Source organism: Rhinoraja longicauda, chromosome 31 (genome assembly GCF_053455715.1).
Source record: "Rhinoraja longicauda isolate Sanriku21f chromosome 31, sRhiLon1.1, whole genome shotgun sequence".
Classification (NCBI taxonomy): domain Eukaryota; kingdom Metazoa; phylum Chordata; class Chondrichthyes; order Rajiformes; family Arhynchobatidae; genus Rhinoraja; species Rhinoraja longicauda.
Window position 1 is genome coordinate 22,267,035 of NC_135983.1, and position 13,360 is coordinate 22,280,394.

Genomic DNA, 13,360 nt, shown 5'->3' on the forward strand with positions numbered 1-13,360 from the left:
AGCCGGGTCTCTGGCGCTGTGAGGCAACAACTCTACCGCTGCCCAACCCCTCACCGAGGCCGCCCCTCAGCTGTCTACCATCCTCTGGAAACATTCACACTCCTTCCTTCAAAGATCCTATTCGGAAAGTTGCAGATGTTGGTGTCGCTCACCGAGCCGCCCTCAGCTGTCTACCATCCTCTGGAAACATTCACACTCCTTCCTTCAAAGATCCTATTCGGAAAGTTGCAGATGTTGGTGTCGCTTCTCCCTGGTACTGGGCTACTGAACCACCGGATAAGTCTGGGCAAAGTGCCCTTGGTCACTGTTGGCCAAACTATTCTGCAGCCAGTCTGGAAAAAGTTGAGTTGTGAAATGATTGTGCAAACGATGAGTGTTGATCAAATGTCAACGCCCTGTGGTCTGGGAACCCCATCATCATCTGATACCTTTTCACCAGCTGGCCCTCCTGGGCCTGGATCTCCAGAAGGTCCAACACGACCTTTGGGACCTTCGGGGCCATCTTCTCCCCTGGGGCCCGCGGGACCGAGCTCGCCCTGTTAGATAAACACAGCAGCGATCAGTCAACCAGAAATCAAACAGAGCGGCAAAGAACCGACATCTTCCAACATCTTGGATTTTTAATTCATTGTTGGCGATTGGGAACTTGACTGAGAACCAGGTTAGTTTAGTTTAGAGATGCAGCGCTGAAACAGGCCCTTCGGCCCACCGAGTCTGCACCGACCAGCGATCTCCTTATTCTAGCACCAGGGACTATTTACAATTTTAACCAAGCCAATTCATCAGCAAACCTGTAGGTCTTTGGAGTGTGGGAAGAAAACCGGAGCGCCCGGGGAAATCCCACGAGGTCATGGGGAGAACGTACAAACTCCATGCAGACAGGAGCGGACCCGGGTCCCTGGCGGTGTAAGACAGCAACTCTACCGCTGCGCCACCGTGCCGCACCAAGGTTCCTCTTTGAGCATGGTCCTTTGTGGACCAGTTTGCTTGTACAATATGTGGCATCATTTGGAGGCAGGTTTAGTCAGACTAAGGAGAGATACTAAGGGATGATGGAATACACATAGTCCATACCAATTAACATTCCTGAAAGGCCACGAACAGACTCGCGGCGCCAGAGCGATCCCTAAGGGCCATTTCATGGACGAAGGAATGAGCTGAGGGTGTGGAAATCAATGACCTACAGGCACAGGAGCCAAGGACAGGCTCAGGAAACAACAGCAGTGAAATTTTCCCGAGGAAAATAGATGGATGCACCCACAACCACAGCAGAGCGAGAGAGACGGGGAAAGGGAGAGTGGCGACACAAGTGAAGGGAGGGACATAAAGAGAAAGAGAAGGTTAATTACCGACGGAGAGAACGAGAGCAGTCGCAGAGAAATAGATGGACATGAAAAACAGTACCAGAGAAACACAAAGACTGCATCTGACAGGGAAGTAGACAATCACGCAGAGAAGGATGATCAGTCACACACGGCAGTCACAGAGACAGTCATACACACACACACACAGACCGTCACACACACACACAGATTGTTACACAAGAGTCACACATAGAGACAGTCACACAGATACTGTGACAGAGAGACAGAGATAGATAGAGAGAGAGAGAGAGAGAGAGAGAATCACACAGAGACTGACAGAGAGAGACAGAGAAAGAGACAGAGACAGAGACAGGGAGAATCGCACAGACAGTCACACACCGAGACTGTGAGAGAGAGAGAGAGAGAGAGAGAGAGAGAATCGCACAGAGAGCCAGTCACACACACAGACAGAGAGAGACAATGTGCAGATGCGTTCAGCAGCATCAAGGCTGGCAGACCATCTGAGCCAGGCCCAGCACCAACATGCAACAGAATGGGTCGCTGCCCTCCGAACTCGGCTCTGCGACCTTCTCCACAGAAGCTCTCTCTCCTGCCTGTTTTATTTCACAGTGAAAAAGTCTTTGATGCAATAAATAAGATGCTTCCCCCACGACAGGATGCTGCTGATTGTACAGGAGCGACAGGTGATTCAGGTGAGAAGTAAGACGTTATGCACACGGTGAGTGATTGTGTCTCACACTCACACACACACGGTGACTGTGTCCCACACCCACACACACGGTGACTGTGTCCCACACCCACACACACACGGTGACTGTGTCCCACACCCACACACACGGTGACTGTGTCCCACACCCACACACACGGTGACTGTGTCCCACACCCACACACACACGGTGACTGTGTCCCACACCCACACACACGGTGACTGTGTCCCACACCCACACACACGGTGACTGTGCCTCACACACACACACACAAACGGTGCGTGACTGTGCCTGAAAGGGCAGTGGAAGCAGATTCAATAATAACTTCGAAGATGGAAATGGATGTAGACTGTGAAAGAAATAACCGCGAGAGGTGTGAGGAGGAGCAGGGGAGTGGTGCTGTTTACAGGCATCAAGACACCATTGGTCATGTTTCTGTGCAGACGTGCAGCGTCGGATTGTGTTACTCACTCGGTCGCCCTTTATTCCCATGTCCCCTTGAAACCTGGAAATCCGTCTTCACCCTGTTAAAGCAGAGGGGCCGGGGTTAACACATCCTCATTACTGACACGTCAATGACGTACACCTCTGAACCCACACGCACACACACCATACACACACACCATACACACACACCATACACACACACCATACACACACACCATACACTCACCATACACACACCATACACACACACCATACACACACACCACGCACACACACCACGCACACACCATACACACACACCATACACACACACACCATACACACACACCATACACACACACCATACACTCACACCATACACACACACCATACACTCACCATACACACACACACCATACACACACACACCATACACACACACACCATACACACACCATACACACACACACACACCACACACACACCATACACACACACCATACACACACCATACACACACACACACCATACACACACCACGCACACACACACACACCATACACACACCACGCACACACACACACACACCACGCACACACACCATACACACACCATACGCACACACCATACACACACCATACACACACACCACGCACACACACCACACACACACCATACACACACACCATACACACACCATACACACACACACCATGCACACACCACACACACACCATACACACACACACAACGCACACACTCACTCACACCATGCACACACACACCACGCACACACAAATACACTCACATACCATGTACACACAAACACATTCACATACCACGTACACACAAATACACACACACAACCAAGTACACATAAATACACACTCACTCACACACACCACACACACACAAACATTCACGCAAGCACTGACACACACCAAGTATACACAAACACACACATGCACTCACACACACCATGCACAAACATTCCGACCACACGTACCCAACGCAAACACGTACCCACATCCTCTACCCTGTTTAGCACCATCTCCCATGGGTCTATTCTCTGACATCCTCATTCTTCCCACCACACCCATCTTATCTGAATTGGAATAATCCTACGCAGTTAAATGTCTGTTCTGCAAGTTTATAGCACAAACCCACAGAGGGCACGTTCTGGAGGGCTCCCCTGTCTGGGGCCTGGGTGAAGACAGCCCTCTTGAGGGGGAACACCTGGAGACTTTCACTGTCAGCCTCGCATGTGGAGACTGGGCTGCCAGCCAGATGTTTCAGGAGAGTGGGAGGGACAACAGGCATCAAACATCTGGAAAGAGCTTGGTAATATTCAGAGGGCAGAGGCAGATGTGTCTGACTCCGTGATCCAGTGGTGTTTGGAGAGTATTTAGCATGGTTTCCTGGGATGTTCTCCAGGGATGCTGCCTGACCCGCTGAGTTACTCACTTTATGCCTTTATTTTGTAGTTTCTTGTTTCCACATGTTGCGTGGTTCATACGTTCTAGGTGCAGAATTAGGCCATTCGGCCCATCATGTCTACTCCACTATTCAGTCATGGCTGATCTATCTTTCCCTCTCAACCCCATTCTCCTGCCTTCTTCCCTTAACCCCCGACACCCGGACTAATGGTTTAAATCAGCGGGTCAGGCAGCGTCTCTGGAGAAAAGGAATAGATGACGTTTCGGGTCGAGATCCTTCATCAGACTCAAGCCTGAAGAAGGGTCTCGACCTGAAATGTCACCCATTCCTTTTCTCCAGAGATGCTGGCTGACCCGCTGAGTTACTCCAGCTTTGTCTGTGTCTTTCTTTGGTTTTAACCAGCGTCTGCAGTTCCTCCGTACGCCCACGCTAATGGTTTCCCCTCCAACCTGAACCAGTGACTCTGTTCCTTACCTTCTCACCTTTGTGTCCCAGCAGACCACGGATACCGTCGGCACCCTGAAACAGGAACAGATCATAACTGCCCACTCTGCACTGAGGGCCGGGAACGAGAGCGAGCAAGACCCTGCAGACCAGGGATCGGGGAAGGAGGGGGAGCGTGGGAACTGGAGAACCCCCCCCAATATCTCCTCCTTACCTCCGCTCCTCTCTGCTCCGCCCAGCAACCATGCTGAGGACGTTCCATCAACATGCAGCGCAGACTCCACGTTGAATAGTATTTGTGGCATTTAAACTTTGTAACGTAGACCTTTCTCTGTGTTCCCTTGACCTCTCCTCACTGACATGTGTCACCTCTAATCGTTACATTCTTCATCAATCCTTCTCTAATTTATTTCTAGGCCCAGTTATGACCAAGCTTACTGAGAGTCAGTGTGTGTGTGGGGCCAGTACTCTACTGAGGGTCAGTGTGTGTGGGGCCCGTACCCCAGTGAGGGTCAGTGTGTGTGTGTGGGGCCCATACCCCAGTGAGGGTCAGTGTGTGTGTGTGGGGCCCGTACCCCAGTGAGGGTCAGTGTGTGTGTGGGGCCCGTACCCCAGTGAGGGTCAGTGTGTGTGTGTGTGTGGGGCCAGTACTCTACTGAGGGTCAGTGTGTGTGGGGCCCGTACCCCAGTGAGGGTCAGTGTGTGTGTGTGTGTGTGGGGGGGGGGTTCGTACCACAGTGAGGGTCAGTGTGTGTGTGTGGGGCCCGTACCCCAGTGAGGGTCAGTGTGTGTGTGTGGGGCCCGTACCCCAGTGAGGGTCAGTGTGTGTGTGTGTGTGTGTGTGTGGGGCCAGTACTCTACTGAGGGTCAGTGTGTGTGGGGCCCGTACCCCAGTGAGGGTCAGTGTGTGTGTGGGGCCCGTACCCCAGTGAGGGTCAGTGTGTGTGTGTGTGTGTGTGTGGGGCCCGTACCCCAGTGAGGGTCAGTGTGACCCATGGAGAGTCGGGGTCTGCTCTGTGCATTGATGGTCCTCACTTGGGTGCAGATGGATCGGAGGACTTACCTTGATGCCCCGGGGACCGGGGTAACCGATGGGACCTTGTGGCCCTGCTGACCCTGAAGAGACAGAAGGTAAAACGTCAGCAGATCTGCAGTCGACATTTGAGAAATCCAAACTCTCCAACAAGTGGGGCTGAAGAACAGATTCTCCAACCAGAGGCAATGCAACTTGAAACTGGGGGCAAGACGGGTGTCAAGGAGGAGGGGGGCACTAAGAAAGGAGGGAGGCCTGGCGTGGGTGGGGGGGGGGGGGGAAGGGGGGGAGGTGAGGGTGCCAAGGGTGAAGGGTGGTAGGTGACAGGCAGGCTGCTCGGTGAACTTTAGTCAGAGGGTGGTGAGTCTGTGGAACTCATTGCCACAGAGGGCTGTGGAGACCAAGTCAGTGGACATTTTTAAGGCAGAGATAGTCAGATTCTTGATCAGAATGGGTGGTCAGGGGTTATGGGGAGAAGGCAGGAGATCAAATTAGGAGGCAGAGATCAGCCACGATTGAATGGCGGAGTAGACTCGATGGGCCGAATGGCCTAATTCTACTCCTGGAACTCGTGAACTTTCGTGTCGCCGCCAAAAGGTGGCAACACTGCCCGGGTGAAGTCTGCGACACCATTTTTACCGTGTTTTATGCAAAATCCAAGCATTTTGCTGTTTCTAGGTACATGTGACAATAACGTATAGGAAAAGAAACTCCAGATGCTGGTTTAAATCAAAGGCAGACACAAAATGCTGGAGTAACTCGGCGGGTCAGGCAGCGTCTTGGGAGAGAAGGAACGGGTGACGTTTTGGGTCGAGACCCTTCACTGAGAAGGTCCAGTGTGGGTCCGCACAGCCATGGTGGCCGGGTCACTCCATTTGAGGGTTACATGGAAGGTTTGGGCCTTCACCAACGAATCCGTGAAGGTTGGAGATATTCCCGCAGGTGTTTGTCACCCAGCTTCCCTCCGCACTGCCCCCCTGGCAAGGATGGCAGTGCCAATGTCAGAGACAGGCCGGTGTATTCACTGGAATTTAGAAGGCTGAGAGGGGATCTTAGAGAAACATATAACATTCTTAAAAGGATTGGACAGGCTAGAGTGTCCAGAATCGGGGGTCACAAATTAAAATATAAGGGATAGGCCATTTAGGACTGAGATGAGGAAAAACGTCTTCACCCAGAGAGTTGTGAATGTGTGGGATTCTCTGCCACAGAAGGCAGCGAAGGCCAATTCACTGGATGTTTTCAAGAGGGAGTTGGAGTTAGCTCTGAGGGATAAAGGAATCAAGGGACATGGGGGAAAAGCAGGAATTTTGGATGCTCAGCCCATGATCATATTGAATGGCGGTGCTGGCTCGAAGGACCAAATGGCCTACTCCTGCACCTATCTTTCTATGTTTCCGTGTTTCTACATGGGGTGGGCATTGGATGGTGCAGCTTACGTGGCAGGCCGATGGCGAAAGGGGACAGGCCACGAATATGCAGGGAATGTGCGTTGGGCAGGGAGTCAACGTATGTGGGGAAATGGCTCCATTTTAGTTTAGAGATACAGCGCGGAAACAGGCCCTTCGGCCCACCGAGTCCGCCCCGCATATTAATACTATCCAACACACATTAGGGACAATTTACACTTATTCCAGGCCAATTAACCTACGAACCTGTACGATTTGGGAGTCTGGGAGGAAACCGAAGATCTCGGAGAAAACCCGTGCGGTCACGGGGAGAACGTACAAAGTCCGTACAGACAGCAACTGTAGTCGGGTTCGAACCCGGGTCTCCGGCGCTGTAAGCGCTGTAAGGCAGCAACTCTACCGCTGCGCCACCGTGCCGCCCATCTCTGGACTTCAGGGAATTGTGAGCAGTTTTTGGACCACATATCTGAGGAAGGATGTGCTGTCGTTGGAGAGGGGTCCAAAAGAGGTTTACAAGAATGATCCTAGGGATGATTGGGTAAACGTAAGAGGAGCATTTGATGGCACTGGGCCTGTACTCACTGGAGTTTGGAAGGATGAGGGGGGGGGGGGGACCTCATTGAAACTTACCGAGCAGGGGAAAGGCCTGAATAGTGTGGATGTGGAGAGGATGTTAGTGCGGTCACAGTTTAAGGATAAGGGGGAAGTCTTTTAGGACCAAGATGATAACGTTTTTTTTCACACAGAGTGGTGAATCTGTGGAATTCTCTGCCACAGAAGGTAGTTGAGGCCAGTTCATTGGCTATATTTAAGAGGGAGTTAGATGTGGCCCTTGTGGCTAAAGGGATCAGGGGGTATGGAGAGAAGGCAGGTACAGGATACTGAGTTGGATGATCAGCCATGATCATATTGAATGGCAGTGCAGGCTCGAAGGGCCGAATGGCCTACTCCTGCACCTATTTTCTATGTTTCTATGATGCTTCCACTAGTGGGAGAGTCGAGGACCAGAGGCCACAGCCTCAGAATGAAAAGACGTTCCTTTCGGAAGGAGATGAGGTGGAATTTCTTCAGTCAGATTGTCGTGAATCTGTGGAATTCATTGCCACAGACGACTGTGGAGGCCAAGTCAATAGGCGGAGATTGACAGATTCTAGATTGATACGGTTGTCAGGGGTTACGGGGGAGAAGGCAGGAGAATGGGGTTTGGGAGGGAAAGGAAGATCAGCCACGACTGAATGGTGGAGTAGACCTCGATGGGCCGAATGGCCTAATTCTGCTACTAGAAATTACGAACAGAGGACAGGGCAAGGCGGCTGAAGTCATAGATTTAGACGTGTGGTCCCGGGACACAGCGGAGGGGGGGGGGGGGGGGGGGGGGGGGGGAGGGGTGCTGGCGCGCTCTTGGAGCCTCTAAAGGTGCTCAGTAATGATCACTTAGAGACCAGGGGTGGTGGGACTCACCGGGTTTCCTTTCTCTCCAGAGGGACCCTCCTTGCCTGGGTGGCCCTGTGGACAAGAGGAACGATGTTATCACACAGAATCTGCTAAACTCCTTGGACAGGAGCCTGGTTCCCCCCCCCTCTCTCTCCACACTGACCAGAACCGGCTAACTACCTCCAACGGCCGATACTGCTCTCCCCACCTCCCCCTGGCACGACCCTGATGCCCCTCCCCCACCCCTCCCAACCCCTGCTAGGGTTGCCAACTGTCCCTTATTACCCGGGACATGTTTTGGGCTAAGTTAGTTTGTCCCGTACGGGACCGCCCTTGTCCCGTATTAGTAGGGTTGCCAACTTCCCCACTCCCAAATAAGGGACAAAGGGTGGCAGCCACCATGGGTGGAGTGGGAGCACATGGCCGCTGGCCTGGGGTGAGGTCACGTGGGGGCGCGGGGGCGGTGACGTCACCTTGTCACGTATTTGGGAGAGTGGGGAAGTTGGCAACCCTACCCCCCCACTGACTCCAGTGGTACACCCCCCCCCTCACCCACCCCACTGGCACACTCTCTACCCCCTGTGGAACAACTCTCCTCTCTGTGCCCAGCACCAACACCCCCCCTTAATAGAACAACATCTGGTAGAGGGGTTCCCCTCTCAAGGAACAACACCCCCCACCCCCCCCCACCACGGCAAAACTCCCATCTGGCAAATCTCCCCCAGGCAGAAGTATCCAGTTCCCCAGCAGTATCCAGTTCCCAGCACCAATCCCCCCCCCCCCCCGCCCAATTAGACTGAACCCCCCCCCATTTTCACCCCCCAACCCCATCAAGCAGACGGTTCCCCCCTCCCAGAACAATTCCTCACTCCCCCTTCATGGACTAGCACCATCTTCCACCCTCTCACTCCTCCACTCCCTCCCCATCGGACAAAACTCCTCCCCCCTCGCAGAACCACCCCCACCCCCCTCTGTAGACCAACGCCATCTTCCACCGCCCTCCCCCTCATCTGGCAGAACTCTCCCCCCTCCCAGAACAACTCAACTCTCCCCCCACCCCTCCATGGACCAGAACGATCTTCCATCCCTCTCCCCCTCTCCACCCCCATCAGGCAGATCTCTTCCCCCCTCCCAGAACACCAACCACCCCACGTGGACCAGCACCCATCTGCCACCCCCCCCACCCCCACCCCCCATCAGACAGAACTCCCCTCTCCCAGAACAACTCTCCCCCCTCTCATCAGACAGAACGATTCCCTCTCCGTTGACCAGCACCTTCTTCCATCCCCCCCCCCCCGCCCACCCCTCCTCCCCCATTAGACAAAACTCTCCCCCCCTCCTTCCAAGAATACCCCACCCCCTCCCCCCCCATTAGGTAAAACTCTTTCCCCCCCCACTCTAGAACACCTCCCCCATCCCAACATGGACCAGAATGATCTCCCTCTCCCCCCTCCCCATCCCCCCCACACCACACACCACCCCCGCCACCCCCCTCCCCCACATTAGGTAAACTCTCCCCCCCCCCTACTAGAACACCCCACCCCCTGCCACCCCCTCCCCCCCATTAGGTAAAACTCTTCCCCCCCCACCCGAGAACACCTCCCCATCCCAATGTGGACCAGAATGAATCTCCCTCTCCCCCTCCCCATCCCCCCCACACCACACACCACCCCGCCACCCCCTCCCCCACATTAGGTAAACTCTTCCCCCCCCCTACTAGAACACCCCACCCCCTGCCACCCCCCTCCCCCCCCATTAGGTAAAACTCTTCCCCCCCCTTCCTGAATACCCCACCCCCCTCCCCCCATTAGGTAAAACTCTCCCCCCCCCACTCTAGAACACCTCCCCATCCCAACATGGACCAGAATGATCTCCCTCTCCATCCCCCCCACACCACACCCCACCCCCCGCCACCCCTCTCCCCCGCCTTAGGTAAAACTTTTCCCCCCCCACCCTAGAATACCTCCCCCATCCCAACGTGGACCAGAATGATCTCCCTCTCCCCCATCCCCATCCCCATCCCCATCCCCCCCACACCCCACCCCCCACATCTCCCCCCGATGGCAGAGCTCTGAGCCTGGGCTGTGGTGGGCACTCACCGGGGGTCCGTCTGCTCCGGGGACTCCGGGGAGACCGGGTTTTTCCCGTCGGACCCTGCGGGTTGAAGAGGACGAGGTTCAGCGTGAGTTCAAAGACAAACCCGACAAGGGGGCGACTAACGGAGGCGCGGTGGGGCGGGTTTCAACCAACGCCGGCTGGGCGACGGCGGGACTGACTTACGCTTGTTCCTGGTGGTCCAATGGCACCTTGTGGCCCCGAGAGACCCTGGTAAATGTCAAAGAAACATCGACAGGTTAAAGACGAAGCTCAGAGCACGGACTATGATGCATCCTGCAGTTTGCAGTTGCTGGTGACAGAGTGCAGGCGTGTAGGATAGTTACGGGTGGTGGAGGAGGAGGAGGTGGGGTGAGGGGACTGTGGGGGGCGGGGGGGCGAGGGGAGATGGTGGGCGAGAGGGACAAGGCAGTGGTACATCAGGGAGGAAATAGGGAAGGATGAATGTTGAGGAAGGGAACTGCAGGAGGGACGATGGGGGAGGGGGGGGGGGGGGGGTGGAGGGTAGGAGGGGGGGCCTGAATGAGGGTGGCGGGAGGGAGGGAGGGATGGCAGATGGAAAACAGCCGGCATGAAAGGGGAGGAGAGAGGAGTTGGGGAGATCAGTAGAAGGAGAGGGTGAGGGAGTGGGGTGGCGAGAGAGATAAGGCATGGAAGGAGAGGATAGATGGGAAGTGGGAAGGAGAGGGGTTGCGGGAATGGCTTAGGGAGGTGAGCAGGGTGAGGGAGGGGTGGTGAGGGTGAAGGGGGAGAGGGCGGGGAGGGTTGGGGGTGAGGGTGGGGAGGGTTGGGGGTGAGGGTGGGGTGTGGGTGGCAGGGTGAGGGTGAAGGGGGAGAGGGCGGGGAGGGTTGGGGGTGAGGGTGGGTTGTGGATAGCAGGGTGAGGGAGGGGTGGTGAGGGTGAAGGGGGAGAGGGCGGGGAGGGTTGGGGGTGAGGGTGGGGAGGGTTGGGGGTGAGGGTGGGTGGGTTGGGGGTGAGGGTGAGGGTGAAGGGGGAGAGGGCGGGGAGGGTTGGGGGTGAGGGTGGGTGGGTTGGGGGTGAGGGTGGGAGGGTTGGGGGTGAGGGTGGGTGGGTTGGGGGTGAGGGTGGGGTGTGGATAGCAGGGTGAGGGAGGGGTGGTGAGGGTGAAGGGGGAGAGGGCGGGGAGGGTTGGGGGTGAGGGTGGGGTGTGGGTGGCAGGGTGAGGGTGAAGGGGGAGAGGGCGGGGAGGGTTGGGGGTGAGGGAGGGGTGTGGGTGGCAGGGTGAGGGAAGGGGTGGTGAGGGTGAAGGGGGTGAGGGTGGGGTGTGGATAGCAGGGTGAGGGAGGGGTGGTGAGGGTGAAGGGGGAGAGGGCGGGGAGGGTTGGGGGTGAGGGTGGGGAGGGTTGGGGGTGAGGGAGGGGTGGTGAGGGTGAAGGGGGAGAGGGCGGGGAGGGTTGGGGGTGAGGGTGGGGAGGGTTGGGGGTGAGGGTGGGGAGGGCTGGGGGTGAGGGAGGGGTGGTGAGGGTGAAGGGGGAGAGGGCGGGGAGAGTTGGGGGTGAGGGTGGGGTGTGGGTAGCAGGGTGAGGGAGGGGTGGTGAGGGTGAAGGGGGTGAGGGTGGGAGTTGGGGGGGTGTAAGGAGGGGTGGTGAGGGTGAAGGGGGCTAGAGTGGGGAGGGTTGGGGGTGAGGGTGGGAGTTGGGGGCGTGTGAGGAGGGGTGGTGAGGGTAGGGAGTGGAGGCCGGGCGGATGAGGGCAGGAGGGGGAGGTGGGTGAGGGTGGCTGTGGGGGTGAGGGGGGGAGGAAAGGCTGAGGGAGATGGGTGAGGATGAGGGTGGAAGGTGGGAAGATGAGGGCAGGGGAGTGAGGATGGGAGGGTGAGGGTGGGAGGTGGGTAGTGTAGAGCCAGGCACGGTGAAGCTGGTGGTGGTGGGGGTGGGGGAGGCGCAGGTTACCTGGGCACCAGGGTTGCCTTGCTGTCCAGGAGGCCCAGGTTCACCTTGAGGACCCTAGAAACAAGAGGAGATTGGTGACACATTGAACCATAGAGCAGGGCAGGCTGAGACTGAGACCGTGACTGCCCAGAGTCACTACCAAAGATACTAGAGGAGCAAGATGAACCATTCCATAGACATCGCCTATACTGAAGTGCAGTACGCAAAGGAGCGGAACATCCGCCATTTTAGTAAGCAAAACCCGCCTCTCGCAGTGTAATCAGTGTTGTGGGGGAACAGTATGTGTGATGATACCATTAAAATGCAGAATATATCTCATCTATCAACTCACAGAATTTTGTTATTTTTCTTTTGAAATGTTTCTGCAAGTTTCCGCCTACTAAAATGGCGGCGTGTGGACGAGTGGTCCATCTTGCACCTCTAGTATCTTTGGTCACTACAAGGTGCACTGAGCCCAACTCCCAGCACAGGGTCAAACCAGAAAGGTGGGTCGGGGGGGGGATTATCATCGCCTCTGCCACACCTGTACACACACACACACACACACAATTATTCACTTGCACAAAACATCTCCCCCACACACAACATAGTCATCTTTGGGGTGGCACAGTGCCAGAGACTCGGGTACTAGCCTGACCACGGGTGCCATTCCTAGAGTTCTTAAGTTATTGCTATGACCGCGTGGGTTTTCTCCGGGGGCTCCGGTTTCCTCCCACATCGGAGAGACATGCAGTTTTAGAGGCTAATTGGCTTCGGTAAAATTGTAAATCATCCCTAGTGTGTGTAGGACAGTGCTAGTGTATGGGGCATCGCTGGTCGGCGGGGATACGCTGGGCTGTATCTCTGAAGTCTACAGCTGGCCCCTGTTGAACTACGCGGGCTGGTGATGGGTGAGAGGGTGGGGAAAGGATCAGTCCTCCCAGGGTGGGTTCCACAAAGCAAAGAGTCCACTGCCAGTATCCGACGTCAGGACCTACCTGACTTCCCTTGGGACCGTTGTGGCCATCCATCCCTGTTATTCCCTGGAAAGCAAGCAACAGGCAGGTTAGTTAACAAAGTACCTCGGGCGTCTGATCAAAGCCCAGGAAATCTTGGCGCCTACACCAGTTTGCTAAG

At 55.7% G+C, this 13,360-nt stretch overlaps 1 protein-coding gene across 1 annotated transcript in view; it reads right to left on the reverse strand.

The window, feature by feature from the left end:
- col5a1 (procollagen, type V, alpha 1) overlaps positions 1 to 13,360 on the reverse strand; it is a 235,653-nt gene that overhangs the window by 69,349 nt on the left and 152,944 nt on the right. Inside the window, 11 exon segments of the mRNA XM_078425769.1 lie at positions 429 to 536; positions 2,504 to 2,532; positions 2,535 to 2,556; positions 4,370 to 4,414; positions 5,403 to 5,449; positions 8,224 to 8,287; positions 10,315 to 10,356; positions 10,358 to 10,369; positions 10,496 to 10,540; positions 12,245 to 12,298; positions 13,222 to 13,266. Of these exon segments, the coding sequence (XP_078281895.1) occupies positions 429 to 536; positions 2,504 to 2,532; positions 2,535 to 2,556; positions 4,370 to 4,414; positions 5,403 to 5,449; positions 8,224 to 8,287; positions 10,315 to 10,356; positions 10,358 to 10,369; positions 10,496 to 10,540; positions 12,245 to 12,298; positions 13,222 to 13,266 (513 nt within the window).